At 39.3% G+C, this 26231-nt stretch overlaps 1 protein-coding gene across 1 annotated transcript in view; it reads left to right on the top strand.

The window, feature by feature from the left end:
* Positions 1-26231, top strand: part of PDE11A (phosphodiesterase 11A) — a 387294-nt gene that overhangs the window by 184573 nt on the left and 176490 nt on the right. The window contains exons 6-9 of the mRNA XM_027589688.1: positions 2829-2961; positions 19084-19159; positions 21584-21651; positions 22395-22487. Coding sequence (XP_027445489.1) covers positions 2829-2961; positions 19084-19159; positions 21584-21651; positions 22395-22487 — 370 coding nt within the window. The remainder of the gene's footprint in view (positions 1-2828; positions 2962-19083; positions 19160-21583; positions 21652-22394; positions 22488-26231) is intronic.

Raw genomic sequence — 26231 nt, 5'->3', positions numbered from 1 at the left:
AATCAAAAGAGAGGAGGCCACACAGAATAAAAGAGCTCTCATCAACCAGAAGGAGTTGACCTGTTGGACCTTAATGAAAGAACTGATCCTTTAAGCCAGATGTGTCCCTCAAGAAACAGAAATAATTTGGGCCCTTTCCTTTGTGGTTAAATTCATAATACTTCATTGCTGAAATGTACAAAGGCTACTGTCACATGAGGAATTTACTTTTGAAGCTATTAAAATGTAGATACTTTTTAAAAATATTCACTGCAGGCTAGAAAATATGTTAAGCACTTGTATAAATTATTACTTTAATCTGCCCAATAAGTAGTAGTATTATACCCATTTTACAGATGAAGTGTAACCCAACTTGTCTGAGATCACTTTGCTAGGAAGAGGCAAAATAGGTATTTGAATCAGGTATATTTGACTCTAAAATTCATGGTCTTTCTCATAAAACAAAATTATCGTTTTGAAAAAAAGCAAGGTTTTCAGGGCGCCTGGGTGGCTTAGTCGGTTAAGCATCTGCCTTCAGCTCATGTCATGATCCCAGGGTCCTGGGATTGAGCCCTGTGTTGGGCTCCCTGCTCAGTGGGGAGTCTGCTTCTCCCTCTCCCACTTCTCCGGCTAGCAGTCTCTCTCTCTCTCTGTCAAATAAATAAATAAAATCTTAAAAAAAGAAAAAAAGCAAGGGTTTGAAAGCTCTAACTCAACATCATAATTCTGCATTACAGTAAAATTTTAAGATTTGGAAGGTTGAATTTGTGCAAAAGCCAGAATGTGATATAAATACTCAAGAGGACAATCATCCTTCCTGCCATCTCTCTGAGCATTCTGTCACGCTGGGCCTTACTTAGTTTATGTACCCATGCACCATTAAACTGACGAAATGGAGAGGTGGTTTTCAGAACATCTGCTTGCACTGTTGCAGCTATAGGTTCACTAAAATCTCCCCTCCCTTCTGTAGCCTTACCCCATGACAACAGTCTCAGCGCTGCTTCCTCCCTTGCACTTCTTTTGCATTCCTGATCGGTACCGTTGACTTGGCAACTAGTCAACACCGCCATGTGACACATTTCTCATTTGAAATTTGAACTGAGCGCTTAAAGTGGTCATTGTATAAGTGTCATCTCCTCATCTAGGTGGAGACCTCCATGAGGGGAGAGACCATAGTTTATACTTCTTAGAAACCACCTCAACTGTGCTTACGTGCCGTGCCTTGCACAGAGTTGACTGTCTTACGTTGTCCTACAATTTTAGAGTGATTGCAGTACGTACATAACCTGAACTAAACCCAGTTCTAAGCATGTTTAGATTTAGAATGAATCTCCCATGAGCCCCTGTTCAGTAAGTGTTCTCATCATCATCTTCCTTGGGAATTTTTAAGTAGGGACCTATGGCCCTGGACGATCAAGTCCAATGTCTTTTCCTCCCTCTTCTTCTGACTGCATACAGTCTCAGACTGCAGTGTTTATGATTAGCAGTGTCTCCCTGAAACTCCCTGTATGTGGACTGCCACTCCCTTCTTTCCTGTAGGTGAGAACCTACTATTCTTGCTCTACCCCTACTCATTGATTCCTCTCCTGAGAGGCTACGGGGATGAATAACATCACCAGTAAATGTTACATTCACCAGACACAGACCAGCAGCCATTACAGATGATGTCTACGGATGGTGCTAAAGAATGCCTCTGCTTCCCAATTCTTCATGCATCCAGGGGCCTCTCTGTGCCCCAGATCCTCGGGATGGCACAAATTCCACACTGCGGCACATCGTTGCATAGTAACAATGGCTCGTGACAGTGGTTAGTGTTTTCCTTACATATAGGGCAGTTTAGATTAAAAAGTCGATAGAGTTCTTACTCTTCTTGCTGTGGTGCCCTCACTCACGTGTCCTGGAACCTAGGATTCCACAGAGTGTGGTTTGGAAAATGTCTCCCCTGTAGACTTGCATTCATTTATGTAATTTCAGTTATCACCTGCCATGCCACAAACCTCACATCCTCCATGAAAATGTTCCTTGACGTCATGATTTTGAACAGTACTCAGTTTTGCATTTCCATAGCTCCTGGCAGTGCTCAGTTTGCACTTAGGGAAGAAGTGGTGGAAGGGAGGGAGGGGAGTAGGGAATCTTACTAATTCTTATGCCCTTTCTGTAAATTTGATGATCGTAGTGAACGTGATACAAGGGAAAGTTCACAAAATCATTTTGCATAAAATTCCTGTTCAAATCAAATATGGATGTAATTCAAATGATTAACGTTAGGGGTCAGTAGCATTAAAAAGAGTTTTCCGGTAAGATTTTGTAAGTAGGAAATGTGTTTTGTTAAGAAACTCTGAGACATACTGGAGAAGTAGTTACATAATTACTAGGATTACGCATGGTCTTGATCTGCTCTTTTGCTGCCTTTAAAATTTTGTAAACTCCTAATTTATTTCCTGATTTTTCCCCATTCTGGGGCTTAATTTTTCCCTATGTCAAACATCCAGTCTGCTCAGTTAAGGGGTGTAGGTTTTGGGAGGTCAGTGGAATTTATTATGCTATGGTGTTAGCATCCTATTGTCAATTTCAGTCATTACTTGATTACTTACTTTATGTCTGTCGGCTTTGGCCTAAATACAACCTAGAGTGGTTCTCTGGATCACAGGGAATCTATTATTTTACATTACATCAGGTAGGTTTTTTTGAAGTAGCTATTGATAATTACCTCGCTAGTCTGTTACTCAAGTCACTTATCCCTTCTTAAGGGGGATAGATAATCCTACTATGAGTATAATTTTATGAGATTTGCTTTCAAGCAAATTTATGTTTCTCTGTTTTCTTACTGCCTGCTTTGGTTTTGATAGTTTCAAAGAAAGCATGGAGAAATCATCATATTCCGACTGGCTCATAAATAACAGTGTTGCTGAGCTCGTGGCTTCCACAGGTCTTCCGGTGAACATCAGTGATGCCTACCAGGATCCTCGCTTTGATGCCGAGGTAAGAGGAATATTCTCGTTGCAGTCTTAAGGTTCACTTGTCACAGTGGTGATGGTTTGCTGGTTGAAGCAAAAGAGGGACCATCATATAGATCGATAGCAACCCTTGAGTTTATAGGCAATTTTTTTTTTTTGCATCTTTCCCCCGTGATCAGATTTTTAGCATTGCCTACTGTTGCGTAACAGAAAAACCTCCTCTCTACTCTGATTTGTGGCAAAATGGGTATCTGTTATGTATTAGTTTGATGCTCTTTTACGATTGGGTACATTTTATATTAAATGTACCCATATACAAGTACCCATGCCTTAACTCATGGACATTTTATATTAAACATAGTTTATATTAAACGATAATTATTGATAAAAATGCGTATATAACATAGTTATTTCCCAATAGATGCTAGAACAACTACCATGTCTTTTAAAATTGCTCCCAAGAAATGGTAAATTGGTTTGTGTTATTGTTTAATGTTAATTTTGTAGGCACATTGTGCTCTATGCAGAATATATTAAAGCAGTATAGATTCTGACTTGCAAAAGTTTAAATTCTAAGTATCTATAGTATCATACAGATAAATTTACATGAATTTATAAAATGTGTATGTGTGTGTGTTCAATAAATTACACGTTTCCTATTCTACATTGCCAAGCTAAGATCTAAAGAGTAGCAGGAGTTTTTTGGCGAGGAAGGTGAGGAGATGTGTTCCAGGCAAAGCTGAGAGAGCATGGGGGCTGAGGGGCTGGAGAGCTGAGATGAGTTAATGCTGCCGAAAGCACGAGGTAGATGAGGCTGGAGGAGGAAGCAGAGGTCAGGTTGCTCCAAGACTTTGAAAGCTACGTTAAGAAGTTTGAGTATTTGTCTTAGGCAATGGGGAGCCAGTAGTTGAGTTTTAAATCAGGGAGACGCAGGACTTGTATTTTAGAAAGATCACACCACCTCTGTGGCTACAGCACAGAGGATAGATTAGCAGTAATAACTGAACATTTAAGCTGAAATGATGACTCTGGAGACAGACAGGGATTCAGTCCCAGTCTCCAGACTCCATAGCCCTCCTCCTCAGGTCTGCTCTATGCTGCCCCATGTCTGGGGTGGGGCATGATGTGGCAGGAGGCTGCAATCTAGACTTACCTTCGAACTTCAGTCATGTCATCTTTGCAGATCTCTGCAGGGAAATTTTTTATTCCCCAAAACTCACCACCTCTCTGTAGCTGCCTGGGAGCTTTCTTCCCCCAAGCCATGTCCTCTAGTAGTTTCTGTTAATTCTTGAGCATGGAGCTTAGCTTCTCCTACCTTGCAAAGGCTTTCACGAACTCCCAGTCTGGGTTGGGTGTCTCTGCAGCATTCTCCCTCGACTGTCCCAACCCTGACCACCCTCTAGCTCTCTTCAGTTCTGATGCATTATTTCTGAGTTTTGACTTACCTTTCTTGGGAAAGTACACAGTCTAAAGCTTCTTTAGTTGGCCTCCTTTGCGGGAAAATACCACCACCTTTGTTCTGTGATTGGCAGAGCAGAAATAACTTATAGAGGTCAATATTTGTATACTTTAGCATTATGATTGGGTTAGGACTGATTTGACAAAGTTTTGTGTTTTGCCTTGTTTCTTTCTTCCTTGCTTTTAGAGAGAGAATACTGAAGAACAGATATCTAAACATCATTTTATGAAGGAATGCTTTCAATACCCTATTATTGACATCAGTAATAGCTGAACAAACTGAAAGGCTTCTATGCAGAAAAATCATTCGTTGCCAATTCCTTGTTACCAGGTCATCATGTTAGATTAGATGTCAAGGGGTCATGGTTGATTCCTATCCCAAATTTTAACGCTAAGTTTGGTGTGGATTACTGTTATTCTGCTCCTAGCTTTGGATCATGAAGTCAAATTCTGGGGGAAAAAAAAGAATCAACAAATTACACCATTTTAAAAAGTTGGTTAATTAGCCATATGTAAAGGTATAATGAAACAGGAGGCAGTGAATACCCACTACCCAGTTTAAGAAAAGAACATGATTATTACTTGTGAATCCTTGTACAGATCTTCCCTAATCCTTTCCCCCTTTGCTTTCCCTGCAGAGGTAACCCTATCCTAGTGTGACCTTAACATTCTATTGCCTTTCTGTATAGTTTCATTGCATATGTCTGAATCCATGCCAAATATATCATTATATCTTACATGTCTCTGAACTTTATATACATTATATTATACTGTATGTATTTTTCTGTGGCTTGCTTTTTCATTCAACATATGTTCCTGAGTCATGTGAGTTTGCAGTTCATTCATTTATTTTCACTGCTGCCAAGTATTCCACTGTATGAATAAGCCCTGCTTTATTTATCCACTATGGTGTTGATGGACATTTGGGTTCCATGTTTGGTTATTACATACATAGCTGCTAAGGACACTCTTTTACATGTCTCTAAGTGTACACATGCAAGAGTTTTTCTAGTGTCTATATGTTGGAGAATGACATGCTGGTCATAGGCTATCAACGTGTTTGCCTTCATCAGGGAAGGAAAAATTCTTGTCCAGTCATTGGTCTTTTTTTTTCCTATGGGAAACAGCACATGTAGCAGGCACAATTAATATGTCAAGAATACTTCTGCTCATACAATTTAGTGATATTGGATATACCATATCTTTATGTCTGCAGACTCTTACCACATCTCTTCCTGATTAGTGATACAGCCATTTTACATTTTTCTCTGTGCTTATACTCCATTCCAATAAATCAGCTCCACTGATCTATAAAAAGAACAGTGTGGACTCCTGAGCAAAAATGCAGCAGTTACTTCTGTGGGATTGGTCATAAAAATTTCATGCTTTTATCCAGTAGTTAGAAGCAGCGATGCCTGAAGACAATAAACTGTGGTAGGTTAAGCAATGACTATTTCCTGAAATCACTTTCTTCCCTCTGATAAAATAAAGCATGTACTTAGACCAACATTTTTTCTTGGTGTTTCACCTAAAATGCTTTCAATCTGTCACATACCTAATACTAGATTTCAAATGCAAACCTGAAGATGCATTATATATGATTTTTACATGGTCTCTTTGCATGGTATTGGAATTTAAAGTTATTTTATGTTTCCCTTCTCATGCTAAGGGAAAAAACTGATAAGGAATTAAGCAATGTAGATGGAGGTGAGTGAGAGAATTTTGCCTAAATGCAGGCATTTAGTAGATATGTTCTATGAATGTGTGTGTATGTTATAGTGTGTGTGTGTATTGCTAGGAAAAGCAAAATTATTTATCTGCTTAGGCTTCTTCCCTTCTCAAGTATATTTTGCCTCAGGGCATTTTGTCAACTGTTTATGTTAATAATGAATGAGACTCCAGACTAAGTCACGATGCCAAGAGGCTAAAAGGCTCCAACCTTCTCCCCATGAAGCCTGATGTAAGATGGTGTAGATCATAAGATAAAGACAACCATTTCAGATAATATTTTTATTAATGGTTTAAAAGTTTTCCTCACTATAAAAAAAATGTCATGACAAAATGAAATTGCTTCGTTCTTGCACTAAAAGTAATTCTGGAATCATCCTAGAGGTAGAGGGTAACTTTTATAACTGTGTTGTCTTCCTGCAAAGGTTTGAGTCCTCTCCGCTTGGTCTGCTATGGATCCATAATTTTTATCAGTAATTATAATTGATTAGTTATTTATTACTGGTAGAAAATAAGGAAATAATTTTTTAATCCAGGATTAATGGAGTATCTCCCAGAGTTCTCTCCACTGGAAAAGGTGCTTGCTTTTTGGTTCACTACACTCATTGACTTCCCTGAATAGTTTGAAGCTGGTTAATAAGAATGATAATTTGCAGAGTGGTAGCATGGGTAATCCCTTTCAAAGCATTTCCTATTTTTCTTACAGATTTTCTCAACCTAAGTCTATATAATGAACTTAAATCTGCCAAATATATATTTTCCTGAACGCTGGTATCTATCCTAAATTTCTCAATGGTTCAATGGCTAATTCTGACAACTTGAATTCTCTTAACTGAACATGAAGAAGGACCCCAATTCACCAGACAATGTAGTGTCCTGGGATAGAACACCCAAAAATGGATTGGTCTTATTCTGGGGTTTTATACTATAGATGTGTCAACTTTCAGTTATTAGGAATACAAGAGATTTCTTTAATTTACAGATGAGGAAACAGACTCAGAGAGCTGAAGTGACTTGCCTAAGACCACACAGCTTCCTTGAGATAGGACACAGAACAGACTGGACTTTCTGATTCCTAATTCAATTCTCTGACTGGTCTCCTATAGGGATCAGCTGCTAAGGGGCTGCCTGGGCAATGGAATCACCACTCCATCTTTCCTCTATCCACAAAGGCAAATGAATGTTGGCCAGTAGACCTACCTCTTTGTCCAGTCTGCTCCACTCACCTGCTGAGTCATCTTGGGCATACTACTTGCATATATATTGTAACATGTAAAATGCTATATAAATATTTTGTAAATGATGCAGTTCTATAGAAATGTCAGTGAAGATATTTATCTGATTAAGGATTAAGTTTCTTCTTTTGGGGTAGGAGCAAGTTGGCAGAAGCAGGTCCTTTTCTCTAAAGTGAGGGGCCTTTACACAGAGCTGCAGACCAGCAGACCTTGGTTATAGACAAGCCAACTTCAATTCTCTTCATCCCCAGACACAGTGGGGAAAGAAGAGGAAAGTCTCTAGCCAAAGAGGGGAGTTAAGGGTGATTGTTTGTTGACAGTAAAGAGGAGATGGTGACACTAATCTGATAACCTGTAGGTCTTCAAGTCAGCCAGGTCTTTCTTTGTCTTCTCAGAGGAGGAACAGTAACAGATGTTAGTTACAGAGGTGGTGAAGGCTGGATGCATGTCCTGTGGCCTTCGGCTGCCATAGAGATGGTCACCATATCCTCTCCTCAAGGAGTCAGCAATATGCAGACTTGGCTTTTAACAAGAATGGTCAGACATCTGGGGGCCAGATTACCAATGCACATTAAGGATGATCAAATTTCAGGAGCCAGCCACACTGTCCAGGCCCAAACAATCCACCAATCTTTAAAACATATAGCTGAAAAACCAATTACTCTGGTATATTTCAAACACAGCCCTGTTGCCTACATTCAAACCACAGTATCAGTTAAGGCAATAGATAAACTCCAAAATCTCCATGGCTTAACACAATAGGAGTTTAGTTTTTGCTCCTGTTGAGCTTAAGTGGATGCGCCTGATCATGGGCACTGCACAGAGAGATGTTCCCTCTTCCATGAATGAAATTGTCCAGCAGCCACCAATGAATGACTTGCCCAGTGAACCATCTTGTGGAGTCTTCAGATCGCTAACTGGGTGCCAACCCCAATACATCTTCTCATGTGCATTTGGTAGTTTCTTCTCCAGTTTAGACTAACACGGGAAGCTTGTCAATTTGGGGATTCATGTTCGTGTTCACTTTCTGTTAACGAGAGAATTTACTCTGCCAAGCTTTGCCTTAACTGTACAGCTAAACTGGGAACTAGATTTCCAATTGCAGTGTCTTTTCTACCTTATAACTTCTGGGAAGTCCTCACAAACTCTGCCCAAAGATATGCAGCAAGAGAATGATCCTTATTTTGAAACCTCAGTTTTGAAACTGTTGGTCTTCCTTTTAATAGAAACTACAAAGGGTTGTGTTTCATGTGATATGAAGCCCATTCCAGGTGCTGCCAAGAGCTTGCTGTGAAGGCTATGGGGCAGCTAATCATGGTTGTCTACCTGCTGTGTATTCTCTTTGTGATTGTATTAAATATTTAATGGAGGTCCCTCCTCGTGGGGAGCAGAGCAACTTAGAGGGCAGCCACTGTGATTACTTACCTTCTGTCTGCCTGTTTGAGTTGACTCTGAGGAGCGGCACCTGCTGGGCTTGATCTCCTGCATGGTTTTAAGGCCAAAACTCCTTGGTTTATGGGTGGAAAATTATGACAGAATGGTTATATAAGATACTCACAGAGCCAGAACTAAATTTCTGAGCTTTAAATTCAACAACCTTATGAAGATCGCTCTATGTTTATTCTGTTACAAGACTCTGTTACATCCTCCATGAAAAGGATGGAAGACAGAAAAGATATACCTGATTATATTTATTTATAGTGGCTCAAGAAACACTCATGTTCACAGGTTATCATATAGGTGGTAGGTTTTGTAGTTTTACCCACCATTTGCTCCTTGGGAAGAGGGTGCCCATCCTCAGCTCCTGAAGACACTGACAGAACACCATGTGTATTAATTTTCTATCGCTGCCTAACAAGACACCACAAATTCAGCAGCTTAAGACAAACACTCACTTCTTATCTCACAGTTTCTGTAGGTCAGAAATCTGGGCATGGTATAACTCCAGTGTCACACAGGCTAAAATCAAGGTGTTGGCCAGGTGGCATTCTCATGAGGATTTTGGCACTTTTCAAAGCTTATTCGGGTGATGACAGAATTGAGTTCCTTGCAGTTGTAGACTGAGCTTTCCCTTTTCTTAATGGCTGCTGCTAAAAGGTCTCTCTCAGCTCTTAGAGATTGCCCTTAGGTACTAGCCATATGGTCCTCTCACAACATGGCAGCTCAGTTGCTCAAAGCCAACAGGAGAATCTCACCCAGTTGGCTGTGACAGAGGCTTACATGATGTCGGGAGTGACTTACATGATCACAAGAGTGGCTATCCCATCACCTCTGCCACATAACATAACCTAATCAAGGAAGTGATGAACCTTTCATATTTACAAGTCCTGCCCACACTCAAGGGGAGAGGATTCTACCAGACTCGTACAAAGTAGAGGGTGGCAGGTGGGAATCTTAGAGGCCATCTTTAGAATTCTGCCTACCACACTATAAAAATGACCACAAAAAATATCCCTTCCATATGTCCTGCTATGGAAAAATGTCACGAGAAAAAAAACCCACAAAGAAGTATGTATAGAATAAAGTATAGAAGTATGTATAGAATGATAAATGTACATATATACACATATTTTTCTAATAGACCCCTCAAACCTAACATGTCCAAAACAGAGCTCACGATCTTTTTTCTCCCAAGCCTACTCCTCTCTCTATCTGTTTCCCTCTCTCTACTAAGGCAACTCAATCCTTCCTGATGCTTATGACAAAAATTTTGTAGGCATCATTCTCTCATGTTGCACATCTAACTCATCAGGAAGTCTAGTTGGCTCTACCTGCAAAATTTACTCAGAACCTGACCACTTTTCACCACTCAACTGCTACTACCCAGGTCTAAGCCACCCTCATCTCTGGACTGTTTCATGGTCATAACCTCTTAATCTCTGCCCCTCTATGCTCTATAGCCAGAAGCTTTTAAATTTTAATCATATCCTATCACAACTCTGCTCACAAACTCTTCAAGGTCTCCTTATGTCATCACTAGAATAAAAGCCAAATTCACAATTCTTTCAGAGCTTTCCAATATCCTACACAATCTGGCACCTCATCATCTGGCCCCAGCCCTGACTCCTACTTTTCCAGCCACGCTGGACTTTTTGTTATTCCTAGAATATACTGCTTACACACCTACCTCAGGGCCTTTCCACTGGCTATTCCCTCAGCCGAAATACTTTTCCCCCTATATCTGTGTGGTTCAAATCCTCACTTCTTTAAAGTCATCTTTCAAATGTTACCTGATAGTAACGCCTAACAACTTTGATATTAAATCCCCTTTATCCTGCTTTATTTTTTCTCTGTAATTCCTAAGACCTTCCAACATGTAATCTATTTCTGTATTTTTTAAAAATTTTTTGCCATCTGTCTTCTCTCACTAGAATGTAAGCTCAATGAAGGTGAGGATTTTGTCTGTTTTGCTCACTGATTCTCCCCAACAACTGGAACAATGTTTAGTACTTAATAGTCATTATTGTTCAACGTTGTTGGTTATTTTATCTATGTTATTTATGAACATATATATTGTTGAATATATCATAAATTGATGCATGAGCATATTATATATTTGTAAGAAAAGATAAAAAGAACTTACACTAAGCTGTTAATAGTTGCCATGTTTAGAGATGGAAAGATTAGAGATTTTGATTTTATTTTTACTTAAAAATTTCACAAGTATTTGTATTATTTTCATAATCAGGCAAAATTATAAAGATATTTTAAAATTTTAGACCCTTTATATCTTATGTGAAATTATATTTTGCCAGGCTATGGTGAGCCCTCTAAAAGCTATAAATTATTACTCAGAACCAGAACTGAAATAATGCAAGATCTAAGTGCATTAACTTGCCTTGCCGTATCTTTGGGGAATTCAGATGGTTATTTTCTATTGCCCTAGCCAGCGTAGAGTGCTGCATGGATTTTATCCTAAGATCTTTCTTTGCCTGAGACTGTCCCCACAGCATGTACATAAAGTGTCTTTGCAGATGAGCTGCTGCTGTATTAGGTGATTTCTTGGAGTGCATACTCTGTTTACAAATACAGTCACTCTGAAACAGTTATTCTGGTCTTGCTTTTAGCTGGAATTGTGCTTGTGAATTCAACTGCCAATAATTAGTTACACTCTAGTGCCTTATCTGTGAAGCTTTCTGCCCTTCTTTTCAGACTAGATTCAAAAGAATACCTTAAAACAAACATACTAATGCACAAGACATTATTTAGTCATTATAAGGTATAATATTCTGTTGCTTAATTTAGTATTTCCCCCCATTTGTATAGTTATGGAGAGAATTTTCAGAGCCATTATGTGCAGAGTTTGTCCTCTGTCTGCAGCAGGAATGAACAATTGGACCGAACATTTAAATAAGAAAGGTTCGGGAAGGTGGGGGGGGGATGGCAGAAAATAACTAAAAAGTAGGGCAGGCCTTATGCACGGATGGTTTGGTGGTGTATGTATTTGTTACAAATTTAGGAGCAGTGGGAAACCCATCAGTACCCAGATCTCCTCTGCCATGGGTAGCTGATGCCCAGAGTTACACAGTTAAATATAAGGTGTCATGACCCTAAATCCATCACGCTTCAATCCTATGCAGTTTTTCCATCTGAAATTCTTTCTCTGATTTTTTTTTTTATTACTAAAGCCTGTTGAAGACAACTCAATAGTTCTTGCCCTTGTCATGTAACACTTAAGGTTAATGGGGGCTCCTTTGACTTAAAGCATTAAAGCCCATTTCACCTGTCAGAGCCTCACAGCCAAGCACTCCCGTAGTCTGGGATGCTGAGTGCTAGCCCAGCAGGACAATTCATTATCTATTTCCTATAATGTCTTCTGGTCTATCAGCTATGCTGCCGTTACAAACGAAATGTGCAAAATTGAAACCATTAAGAGATAGAGCTCCGTGAATCTGCTGAAAAGCATTTGCTTACCAGTAATCTCTCAGTCGCTGATACTTAGTGTAAGCCAGTTTGAGATACCTTCCAGGGAGTAGGGTTTGAAGACTGAACAGTGGATATAACAATTCCAGATGACCAGGAAGATGAGGAAGGTTAGGAGGGTTAATAAGACTTGAATAAGGTATAGAATGGGGTAGCTGTGGGGAGTGAAGACAGAAAGGGGTCCCATGGTTCTAGTGGAACAGACTTTGCTGCGTAGGTGGTAAAGAAAATACCTCAGTTGTAAGCCCAAAGGTCAGTTATTTTTCTAGGAATACTTTTGTCAGAAATTTAAGGAATCATTGATAGGTATGTTCCAGAAGCCATTAGGACCGATCCTATGTGTAGGTGAGGTAGGCAAAAAGAAACTGCCTCTCTACTGCTTCAGAAAAATCAAGGGACTGATGTCAGAAGTTCTCCACCCTCAGCTTGTCCTAGTACCAGAATTTCTCTCTGGTGGATTGACATTTGGGAGATAAAGTATTGCTTTAAATCATTGCTGGGGTGCCTGGGCGGCTCAGTCAGTTAAGCATCTGCCTTTGGCTCGAGTCATGACCCTGGGTCCTGGGATGGAGCCCCTCGTCAGGCTCCGCTCTCATCGGGGAGTCTGCTTCTCCCTTTACCTCTCTTCCTTTACCCCTACCCGTCCCCCTGCTCATGCACTCTCTCTCTTTCTCTCACTCACTCTCTCTCTCTCTAAAATAAATAAATAAAATCTTTTAAAAATAAATAAATATATGAATATATAAATAAATAATTGCTAAAATTGTACGTATCTTTGTAGGGAAAGGAAACACATTGAGTATAAAGAATAGTGTTATAGTACCACCAATTCACTTAACATTTCCAGTGACCATCTTTGAGAGGCTGGAGAATATGACAAGTGTATTTTGATGGCTCCAAGTAGATCCATTTACCGGGAAGCCCCAGTGAAGACAGACACCAGACAAAATTTTTAGGTATACACATCTTTAATTAGGAAGAAGTAGGCACTTTCCGATAATATGTTTATTTTAATAAACTGTAGCCTTCTAGAAAGGCTGCTTGGTCTCACATGGTCTAACATTTGGGACTCTAACGATGTGAGTTTTAAACTGAGAATGATTGAGCGGGAACCCTGTGGAACAGTGGGGCAGATATTTGGGGGCAGGTATTCCTCTCAATATTAGTAATATTTACATTTGCAAAACACCTTACAAATTTTGAAACCCTTTCACAAATATTCTTACAAAACAACTTGGAAAATAAGAAAAAGCACAAAGGGAAAAAGATGAGACTTGACTATAATGCTAAAATCTGGAGACAGCCAGTGTTAACATTCTGGTGCACACGAGATAAATGTCAATAACAAAATTGAGACAGAGAGAGTTTTGGTGAGTTGGTCGGGGTCAAAAGACCAAAGATATTTTTGAGCTCCGTTGACTGATACGATCTGAAGACCTGGGGTTATGTGATGAACAGAGATGATTCTTTCCTTCCTACTTTGTTATTCCTCTTCATCCCTGTTTGGGATTCATTCTTCAGGTGTCTTGTGCTTCCACTGATGGGCTTCATCTCTTCTCCTTCACCCCTGATATATGCCCCCCTCCCTTGATGTTTCATATGGTCATATTAACGAACCTGGATTTGTTTAACTTTCCAGAAACAACAGCATTGTCACAGATAGACAAGTCTTGTGGGGGGGGGGTGGGGAGTGTGGGAAGATTGCCTTAATGATCTTAAAATCAAAAAATTCACTCTCATCATACTCTGCTGTCCTTCTTACTCCCCATCTCCCATCGTGCTGGGCTCATCAAGCATGCTGATCACTACCACTCTCTCTTCCCTATTCTCATCGCCAGTTGGTGCCAGTTTCACTTCCTTCCCTCATCTGCAGTGGGAATGATTTAAAGACATTCTCAGCATTCTCTTTTGCCCCTCCTCTCCTCTTGTGCTCAGCCCACGCAAGCCTCCAGCATTGGACCAGTGCATCTCCGCTCTCTCAGTATGGTCTTCCTCTCCTTCAGAACTAAACACTTGACTTCTGTTTCTTATCCCATCCCTTCTTGCCTTGCCTGTCTTTGTCTTCAGTTATCCTTCTGTGCTGCTAAATTTAATCACCCATTTTTGGTGCTTATCCTATTTCACTATTCTGCAAAATTTGACACTATTGTTCCACTTTAGTTCTATTTAGAAAATAACTTTCCCCCATGTCTACAAGTAATTCATTATCCAAAATTTAGAAAGCAGAAACAGTGATTTAAAAACTCCCATAGGCAGAATTTTTTCACAATGTATACATGTATTAAATCATCATGAATTACACATTAATCATGTTCTAATTTTGTCAGTTGTATCTCAGTCAAGCGGGGCCGGGGGGAAGAGGGAGAAAAGTGGTGGCCAGAGCTGAGCAGGGATGGAGGGATGAACAGGAGGAACAGAGAGGATTTGAGGGACAGTGAAACTATTCTGTATGATACCATAATGGTGGCTACAGGTCATTATGCAGTTGTCAAAACCTGTGAAATGTACAGCATCAAGAGAGAACCCTAATGTAAACTGGGGACTTTGGATGATAATGATGTATCAGTGTGGGTTCATCAGTTGTAACAAATGTACCACGCCAGTGAGTGATGTTGATAGTTGGGGAGGCTGAGGTGCATGTGTGGGGCAAGGGATGGGAACTCTCTGTACTTGCACTCATTTTGCTGTGAACTTGAAACTGTTCTAAAAGAGTAAAGTCTATTTAAAAAGTAAAGAAACAGAAACTCCCATAGGCAAAAAATTCAGAGGGGACTATTGTGGTTATATTTCCAGGATTTTCCAATGTATATGATAAGTGTTTGTATACCTACAGACACACACAGTTATCACTTAATATTAAAATTTTCCACGTTTAACAAATATTCTTCTATAGCATGATTTAAATTAGATGGATAATATTCCATTATATAGATGTGCTAGGCTTTACTTAACCAACTCCCTCCAGTTGAGTATTCAGGTTATTTCTAAAATAGCATTATCATTAGGAATCCTACGGTTTACACCTTTCTATGTAAACTTTTGTGTAGAGCTATAATAACCACCATAGGATAAATTTCTAGACACAGGAGCTGATGGGTCAAAGGGTATTTATACTTTTTACACTCTGGATACACATCAATAAATCTGTTTCTGGAAAGGTTGTAGCAGTGTATTCATGCAATAGAAATGCTACAAAGCCTTGAGGTTATGAGCTTTGGAGTTCTTTTCCATCCTCGGCACTGACCCCACCTTCTTCATTCTGCCCAAAATACCCTGTCCCCTCAGGTTCAGTTTTCATCCTTTTCGTCTTTTCCTTGCACAAGTTCTTCCTTGATGATTTTACTCACTTAGTCCAAACCAGAGGCTGATGACTCCGAGGTGAGTGCCTCAGCCGCTCCTTCTCTCCACCACCTTCCCAACTGGAACTTGAACTCGGAATCATTTCGCTCAGACTTCCTGTGTTCCCCACATCAGCAAACTCCAGCCACTCTTCCTCAACCCTGAAATTTCCATGTTATCCTCGGCAGGGATGAGAGAACCTCCCCAGAATAGAAACTTCTTTGGGGGAACTGTAATAATTTTTGGTAAACAAAATTCTCTCTTATTTCACTAATAAACAGGCTAAGGTTTGTTTTTCTGCACCACCAGCCTCTCAAGCTGTCTCTCTCCTTGTTTCTTTCACTCACTGCATGTCCTTGTCTTCTTGCACTGCGACCTCGTTCCTCAGCTGCTGCAGATCTCCTAAGACAGGTAGCGTGGGACTACGGCTGTCCCAGAGTTGGCAGAGGCAACCGTACCTCCTACTACCGACCGCTGGGTATGACCCTCAGCAGAACAAAACAGACCTAGACATTCTAGCGCTGCTCTGGCTAGCCCGAGTCTGTGGCTGATGCCTCCCAGACCTCTGTACAACCCACCTCCTCCTCTGCCTGCTCACTAGCATTGCTGTTAAGTCAGACTGCAGCCGGAGGGAGAGAAAGAAAAACCACTTTGTTTCTTTCGGAAGATAACTTTGATGGATGTGTTTGTTATTGCCTGACTTCCTTTGAACCAGTCTCTCCACTCTCAAGGCAGTTAATCTCTTATCTGAGAGGGAGGGAGTGAACAGGACCTACCTGCAGGGTTGTTTTAATAAGTATACGAGATAATGTGTGTGAAGGTGCTGAACCCAGTGCCTGACAGGAACTGAACATCCAGGAAACGTTAGCTCAGCATCATCAGCGCCATCACTGTCCTTGAAGACCCACTTATAAGGATCTAAAGCTACTCTTCATTTCTCTAAAAAGGGTTGCTGGCTTTTCTATAGTATTTTGAAATTGCTTTACTTGGACACTTATTTTATCTTAACTATTTCTATTTTTACTACACTGTGAGCTCCTCACACAACTGTTTAAATTCATTTTTTTTTATATCCTCCAAACCCAGCCATGTGTCTGGTGCATAGGAGGTGGTAAATAAATATACGTTAGAAGAGTCTTGACTCTTAGCTCACACTATTCTCGAAAATCACTTTCAGTTTGCAAATCTAGACGTGAAAGCTAAAACAGCAAAGATTCTAGGAAAAGATTTGGAAAATATCTTCATGAGCTAGGAGTAGGGAAAGATTTCTTGAGCAAAACCAAACAAATACTTTAAAAAAAGAAATGAACATGCTGGTATCAAGAATAGAAGATACCTGGGAAATTAATTTCTCAGAGGAAAACCAAAACAATCTAAACATAAAATTTAGGTGTGTAAATGAACTTCCAATTTCAAATGTTTTTAAAATATGTAGCACTTAATTTCTACAATGAACATTGTAGAAAAAGAGTACCTTTATTTCCCCAATAACCATGATCTAAAACCTTGATGTCTTTTTTTTTCCCCTATAGTATTGGGGTGACAGGTTGACCTTTCTCACGAGACATCAAGGTCATATGAACTCACCAACACCCTATCAGTCTTTAGTAGCTCTTATCTAACAGTTAGATATGGACCATTGGTTTTAATATTAAGTGGAGCTTATTACTGAATGATGGTTTTTGATCCTAGTAATTATATCTTCCTATCTTAAATATGTCATCCGACAGTCTGCTAGAGTATAGAAAGAAGATCTCTGAACCTCTACATTTATCATATATTTTTGCAACTTCAATTTTTTGTATATGATTTTATAATATATATAGTAAATTAGTAATGTTAAAAATATAGAGTACTGGGGCACCTAGGTGGCTCAGTTGGTTAAGCGTCTGACTCTTGATTTTGGCTCAGGTCATGACCTCAGGGTCGTGAGATTGAGCCCCACTGGGCATGGAGCCTGTTTAAGATTCTCTCTCCTTCTCCCCACCCCCATACCCACATTCATGTGTGCTCAATCTCTTAAGAAATATATATGTAAGAGGGTTCCCCTTTCTCCACAACCTTTCCAACATTTGTTGGTGGGAATGCAAGTTGGTACAGCCACTTTGGAAAACAGTGTGGAGGTTCCTCAAAAATTTAAAAATAGAGCTACCCTATGACCCAGCAATTGCACTCCTGGGTATTTACCCCAAAGACATAGATGTAGTGAAAAGAAGGACCATATGCACCCCAATGTTCATAGCAGCAATGTCCGCAATAGCCAAACTGTGGAAAGAGATAAGATGCCCTTCAGCAGATGAATGGTTAAAGAAGATGTGGTCCATATATACAATGGAATACTACTCAGCCATCAGAAAGGATGAATACCCAACTTTTACATCAGCATGGATGGGACTGGAGGAGATTCTGCTAAGTGAAATAAGTCAAGCAGAGAAACTCAGTTATCATATGGTTTCACTTATTTGTGGAACATAAGGAATAGCAATGGAGGACATTAGGAGAAGGAAGAGAAAAATGAAGGGGGGGAAATGGGAGTGAGAGATGAACCATGAGAGACTATGGACTCTGAGAAACAAACAGGGTTTTAGAGGGGAGGGGGGGTGGGGGATGGGTTAGCCCAGTGATGGGTATTAAGGAGGGCACGTACTGCATGGAGCACTGGGTGTTATACAAAAACAATGAATCATGGATGACTATATCAAAAACTAATAATGTATTGTATGGTGACTAACATAACATAATAAAATTAAAAATATATGTATAAATATATATATGTATATATATAAAGAGAGAGAAAGAGTATTAAAAGTATATATGCATATGGCAGCATTATAGGCTCAAAACATTTTTACTAACAGATGAGCCCAAACAAAGAGAAATATTGACCACTAGTTTAATTAAAATGTTTTAAATACTCAGAGCAGAAACTGTTGCTAGAATTTTTGTCTGGTGGTATGATCACGATCAAGAGTTTTACATCCAGGGCGCCTGAGTGGCTCAGTCGGTTAAGCGACTGCCTTCGGCTCAGGTCATGATCCCAGAGTCCTGGGATCGAGTCCCACATCAGGCTCCCAGCTCAGTGGGGAGCCTGCTTCTCCCTCTGACTCTCTCCCCTCTCATGCTGTTTCTCTCTTCCTCGCTCTCTAATAAGTAAATAAAATCTTAAAAAAAAAAAAAAGAGAGAGTTTTACATCCAGCTTTCCGTGGCTACAGGGATTGCGGGAGGTAGCATTGGTGTGGGGTCTTTTGGTTGATTCATATTTGGTTGGGGTTTGATCTCCTTAGGATGTCTATTGTGATGCTTTTAAATTAAAAGAGGCAGGTGAGTGTATGCATTTAAAAAGAGATTATAATGTGTCTTTTTAAAAGCTATTTTTAAATGTCTGTTATGAAGAGTGGTAAGCTGTAAGTCAGAAATGGGTAAATAATGTTTAATTTTAATTAATTACTTTCTTATATCCTAGGCTGACCAGATATCGGGGTTTCATATAAGATCTGTTCTCTGCGTCCCTATTTGGAATAGCAACCACCAAATAATTGGTAAGACATTACCTAAATAGTTTAAAGTTCTTTTTCTTTTTTCTTTTTTTTTTCATTTGGGGGAGCAGGTGAGGGGCAGAGGGAGAGAGAAACTTACACAGACTCCATGCTGAGCGTGGAGCCAATGCAAGGCTCAGTCTCATGGCCCTGAGATCGTGACCTGAGACGAAACCAGGAGTTGGATGCTTAACCAACTGTGCCACCCAGGTGCCCCAGTGCAAACTTCTTGTATAAAGAAAGACAGATTTACTTTAAAATACACCATATCTTTTGTACCTGCACCCCCCTTTTACACTTGATCTTAGCAAAAAGGCCAAGAAGTGATACCTGCTCCCCGCTTTATGTCCAGGACTCATCAACCTATGTTTCATTCTCTCATATAATTTCGTAAGTGCAGACGCCTAATGAATTGACATTAACCAGAACAATGAACAAAGATTTATTCTTTTAACTAAGGATCAATAATTTTGAAATTGGAGGGGATCTCAGAAATCAACTAATACAACTCTCCTATTTTACCTTGGGGAAATTGAGGTGGGATGGTGGAATCACACAAAGACCAGAATAAAGTCACAGAAAGTTAGTAGCAGGATCGGGATTACAAGTCAGGCCTCCTAACTCCTATACAGATTTCCCCACTACATCTGTATTTTCCATCTATGCTTTTACACATGGAGTACATGCAAAGGAAAAAGAACATGCATTATTAGACATATACTGAGCATGTATCTTTCTGTCTGGATGATTCTGAAATAGGTTATACTTGACCCAGAATAACAGAACTGTGTGCCAAAGCAGCTTCCAAGTTTTTTCTCCCTCCTTTGCTCCTTTCCCTCCCCTCAGAACCTCTGTCAGGAAAGTATCAAACCCAAGAAAGAAGTCAGTGGGTAAAGTAGAGAAGTCATAAAGAGTGGAGGCGTTAAAATTATTGAAACATAATTAAAACATGATTTTTTTTCTAAGAGACACAAGGTAACTAGTGCATTTGCCTTTCTTTGCTTCCCTCCAACATTGTCCATTAAACTGTAAGACACTGCTACTTATCAAAGGATTTAGTATACTATAAATATTATCAAGACTTGAACTGTAACAGAATTTTTTCATCAGTTCACTTAATTTGCAGAAAAATATTGGTACATTAATGAACATAAAGAATGTTCTAAGAGTTGGGAATTCGAGCCCCTAGTACAAAGTGTTGAATTGCATAATGTATAGTTTTAAATATATTTAAGTTTAAAGAGAAGAGAAAGTGCATAAGAAACACTGTTTCTGTGCTATCTGTTGATGTCCAATGGCAATCTCAAATACGGTCCTAGCTTTCATTCGTAACAGTAAACATCTGTTATTCTTTCCAGATTAAGACTGCAGTTTGCCTATTACACACTAAAGATTTGTGTTTCATTATATACGTCATTATATGTGTCTTCTAGCATATGATGCCTTACTTCCCTAGGGGGAACGTAGGTGTTTTAAAAAACACAGGTATGCTTCAGAATTATAGCTATTTTTTGTTTGTACCAAATGGGGACACAGGAGAATGTTTTTCAAGATTGTTCAGTTTTTCTGGTTAGAGTTGTATGTTTTGAGAGTCTTGCCCCAAAACATCTGGTACAATGCTGGAAATGAACTTTGGAAAGAGGAAGTACATAGGAATTAAGTTTGTTAGAAGTGTGTGTACCCCATTGGTAGAGGGCAGCAGATCTAACCTTGCTTTGAAGGTTAACTGTGCCACAATCCCCCACATTTCTTGAATGTTCACTCCATGTGGAGCAATATGCTTTAAAACATTCAAACATTATCTCATTTCATCTTCATAACCCTCTGAGATAGTGAACATTTTAATCCCCATTTTACAGATGAGGATTTTCAGTGCTAAAAAAGTTAGGTAACTTGTTCAAGGTAACAGCTGATGGTGGCGTTGAAATGTGACCTGAGACAGTGTGACACCAGAGCCCATGTTCTTAATCATGATGTCATCCTGCCTTGCTCAAGCACTGTGTTCCACGGGATTGAAAACATAAAAAATTACATAAATATATGTAGACACACATATGTATATACACACAGTTATTAATATTCAGTGTATATCTAATTGCATATATGTGTATATGAGTGTGTATATTTGTCAGACATATCCGAGTCACTGTGCACAGTTCTCCTGAAAACCATTTTCAAGGAATCAGACTGACTCCCAGTAGAACTCCAGGCTTCACTGTGACCCTGTTTGGATATCACATCCTTGAAGATAGACCACATCGCTGTACCTCAGATCTGTCCCATGGCGACAGCAGGCAGTGGGAAGACCAGAGATTACCTGGTCTGAAGTTACCTAAGGGAGGTATTGAGTCAGCTGGGCTTTATTATATTATAGTAATACAGTGGCCAGTGCTAAAAATGACCACGTCACCCAAACTCTTCCCACAGGAGTGGCTCAAGTGTTAAATAGACTTGACGGGAAAGCTTTTGATGATGCAGATCAACGACTTTTTGAGGTAAGAAAATAAATTTGTGAACCAAAGGCTAGGGCTGAGTCACCAATAGTCTCCTGGTTGCAGCTTGCCAAAATCTGTCAAGAGTATGTCTGTAGTTGCCAGACCGCCAGCCAGCTCCACGGCAAGTTCGGCCATCTCCTTTCTTGTGTTTTCAAGCCTCCCTTTATTCCAGTATGTCCTGTAGCTGGAAATGTTGGCCTTGAACAGGCATCCTTCTAAACTTTGCACCAACAGTAACCAACATGAAAACCCCATGATTATTTTTTCTCTAGGAGAGAATACCTCACAGCTTCTTTACTAACTGGTTCTAGGTCTATCTTCCTTCCTCTTAATAACATTTACCTCATGGGTATGCTCACTTGGTTTCCTCACCAAAATATTTTATAGCGTAGCCACTAAAAGAGGGTGCTTTAGTTTAATGGAATGGAATTACTAAAACCAGTCCACGACCTAAATAAATTAAGAACACATTTGGTAAGACTGTAAGTATGTCTTTAAATTTATAAAGTCATTTCTTCACCATGATATTATGTTAATAATTTTTTCTCATGTGCAATGTGAGCTACAAAGTTGTTACATGACAATAGTAATTAAGAATTTTAATGTGCATATTTCCCCAAGGCCTACCTCTGTGTACAATAAAATTATATTTTCAGACCCATTTCTGATGACTGCCTGCTTTCATATTAGATTATACCAATGAGTTATTGCAATTTTTAATTAGTGGGCTTTCTCTTTCCTAGGCTTTTGTCATCTTCTGTGGCCTGGGCATCAACAACACAATTATGTATGATCAAGTGAAGAAGTCTTGGGCCAAGCAGTCCGTGGCTCTTGATGTAAGTCAGTATTTATGCCCAAATCATATGCTTAAAAGCCCTAATTTTATGAGAGAAAAAAGGTCCTTGTTATGGGACTAATTTCTCAATTTTTAATTACCTATTCATTGGGTTTTAATTATTTTAGAGTCATGTGTTTGAATTTGATGAAAGCCACAGACCCTCTCTAGAACAATGCACCTATGCACACAATTTTGCATACAATTTTGGGGAGTTCACAGATTCCTTGAAGACCATCCATATGTTGCACAGTTAGATATAGATTTTATGTGCTAGGTTTATTAAAAGTGATGATACAAAAACAATTTGTCAGCATTTATTTAAAATTAAATGCATTATGAACTTATTTTGAATATGTATAGGTAGTCTGGAAATTCACAACTTTTCTTACCATAGAAGAACCCTTCACTGTGAAGATATGTGACCCAGGTGGGGGAAGCTGCTCCTGTCATTCTCCAACTCCCCCGCCACAAACACGTACACCTCCCACCGAGAACTCCGACCTATTCCCCAGACCTAAACTGCATCTCCCCTCAGACTAAGTCCCAAAATAGTTCTCCCTGGATTGCAGCTTGTTTCTTTTCTCAAATGGTACAATGCTCTTTTAAAGTACTAAGACGTTAAACTCTACTTACAACATTAGAACAGAAGCTTAAAGATTTAAAAGTATTCTGCTCCAAACCCATCATTTTTTTAGCTGCAAGTAGCTATAGCATTTTTTATTATTTAAGTTCAATTAATTAACATATAACATATTAATACTTTCAGAGGTAGAGGTCAGTGACTCATCAGTCTTATATAATACCCAGTGCTCATTACATCACATGCCTTCTTTAATGTCCATCCCCCAGTTACCCCATACCTTCCCTCCAGCAACCCTCAGTTTGTTTCCTATGATTAAGACTCTTATGGTTTGTCTCCCTCTCTGATTTCATCTTGTTTTATTTTTTCCTCTCTTCCCCTATGATCCTCTGTTTTGTTTCTTAAATTCCACATATGAGTGAGATCATATGATACTTGTCTTTCTCTGACTGATTTATTTCACTTAGCATAATACCCTCTGGTTCCATCCACGTTGTTGCAAATGGCAAGATTTTATTTTTGTTGATGGCTGAGTAGTATTCCTGTGTGTGTGTGTGATACATATATATCACATCTTCTTTATCCACTCATCTATCGATGGACATCTCGGTTCTTTCCACAGTTGGGCTATTGTGGACATTGCTGCTGTAAACATCGGGATGCAGGTGTCCCTTTGGATCACTACATTCGTATCTTTGGGATAAATACCTAGTAGTGCAATTGCTGGGTCCTAGGGTAGCTCTACTTTCAACTTTTTGAGGAACCTCCACACTGTTTTCCAGAATGGCTGCTCCAGCTTGCATGCCCACCAACGGTGTAGGAGGGTTCCCCTTTTCTCCGCATCCCCGCCAACATCTGTCGTTTCGTGAGTGGTTAATTTTAGCCATTCTGACTGGTGTGAGGTGGTATCTCATTGTGGTTTTGATTTGTATTTCCCTGATGCCGAGGGTTGTTGAATATTTTTTCATGTGTCTGTTGGCCATCTGTATGTTTTCTTTGGAGAAAGGTCTGTTCATGTCTTCTGCCCATTTCTTGATTGGATTATTTGTTCTTTGGGTGTTGAGTTTGATAAGTTCTTTATAGATTTTGGATACTAGCCCTTTATCTGATAAGACATTTGCAAATATCTTCTCCCATTCTGTAGGTTGTCTTTTGGTTTTGTCAACTGTTTCCTTTGCTGTGCAAAAAGCTTTTTATCTTGATGAAGTCCCAATAGTTCATTTTTGCCCTTGCTTCCCTTGTCTTTGGAGACATGTCTAGCAAGAAGTTGCTGTGGCTGAGGTCACAGAGGTTGCTGTCTGTGTTCTCCTCTAGGATTTTGATGGATTCCTGTCTCACATTTAGGTCTTTCATCCATTTTGAGTCTATTTCTGTATACAGTGTAAAGAAATGGTCCAGTTTCATTCTTCTACATGTGGCTGTCCAGTTTTCCCAACACCATTTGTTGAAGAGACTGTCTTTTTTTCTACTGGATATTCTTTCCTGCTTTGTCAAAGATTAGTTGACCATAGAGCCGAGGGTCCATTTCTGGGCTCTCTATTCTGTTCCATTGATCTATGTGTCTGTTTTTGTGCCAGTACCATACTGTCTTGATGATGACAGCTTTGTAATAGAGCTTAAAGACTGGCATTGTGATGCCACCGGCTTTGATGTTCTTTTTCAACATTCCTTTGGCTATTTGGGGTCTTCTCTGGTTCCATATAAATTTTAGGATTATTTGTTCCAGCTCTGTGAAAAAGGTTGATGGTATTTTGGTAGGGATTGCATTGAATGTATAGATTGCTCTAGGTAGCATAGACATTTTAACAATATTTATTCTTCCAATCCAGGAGCATGGAATGTTTTTCCATTTCTTTGTGTCTTCCTCAATTTCTTTAATGAGTGTTCTCTAGTTTTCTGAGTACAGATCCTTTACCTCTTTGGTTAGGTTTATTCCTAGGTATCTTACGGTTTTTGATGCAATTGTAAATGGGATCAATTCCTTAATTTCTCTTTCTTCTGTCTCATTGTTAGTGTATAGAAATGCAACTGATTTCTGTGCATTGATTTTATATCCTATCACTTTGCTGAATTCCTGTAAGAGTTCTAGCAATTTTGGGGAGGAGTCTTTTGGGTTTTCCACAATACAGTAGCATGTCATCTGCAAAGAGTGAGAAGCTGACTTCTTCTTTGTCGATTCGGATGCGTTTATTTCTTTTCGTTGTCTGATTGCTGAGGCTAAGACTTCTAATACTATGTTGAAAGGCAGTGGTGAAGCTGAACATCCATGCCATGTTCCTGACCTTGGGGAAGCTCTCAGTTTTTCCGCATTGAGAATGGTATTCACTGTGGGGTTTTTGTATATGGCTCTTATGATACTGAGGTATATTCCCTGTATTCCTACACTGTGAAGAGTTTTAATCAAGAAAGGATGCTGTACTTTGTCAAATGCTTTTTCTGCATCTATTGAGAGGATCATATGGTTCTTGTCCTTTCTTTTATTAATGTATTGTATCATGTTGATTGATTTGCAGAATCCCAGCTTGTTTTGACCTAAGACCTCTTGTTTCCCCCAACTTCTGTAACTATTATCAAAGATTCTTTTTATATCTGTGAAATACTTATTAAGTAGGGCAGAAAAAATATCACATAATATATGACATCATCTAGAACAGCATAATATAATACATGTGCAATCTTCAAAATATTCTGTGTACCAAGCAAGATATTGGTAGAAAGATAAAACTAAGGGAAAGGATAAGTAGGTAACACCGTAGTACCTGCAGCACTTTGATTTAAGGTTTAAAGACATAAAATTACTTCTTTACCAAAAACTTTTCTACCCTTAATTGAACCATGAACATCCTAGCTCTGTCACCTACCTCAGTTGTGAGAATTAAATGAGATGATACATGAGATTTTAAAACTCCATCAATAAAATTATAGTAGTACCAATAATCACCACATTATTACTTGCAGTAATATGTTTATTCCCGAGAAATCACCATAGATTGTAAGAAAGAAAAGAGGACAGGAATTTTGAACAGCAAACGTCATGACTCTTCCACCATCTTCAAATTTTGACCTCCACAGAGTTGCCTCAGCCAGCTTTAGCTTCTTTAAAAACTTTAGTTTCTGCAACTGTGAAAAGGACATACTATACACTAGTCCCACAAACTCTAT

This window comes from Zalophus californianus, chromosome 3, assembly GCF_009762305.2.
Source record: "Zalophus californianus isolate mZalCal1 chromosome 3, mZalCal1.pri.v2, whole genome shotgun sequence".
In the NCBI taxonomy this organism is placed as follows: Eukaryota; Metazoa; Chordata; class Mammalia; order Carnivora; family Otariidae; genus Zalophus; species Zalophus californianus.
This window is presented reverse-complemented; position numbering and strand designations above follow the sequence as displayed.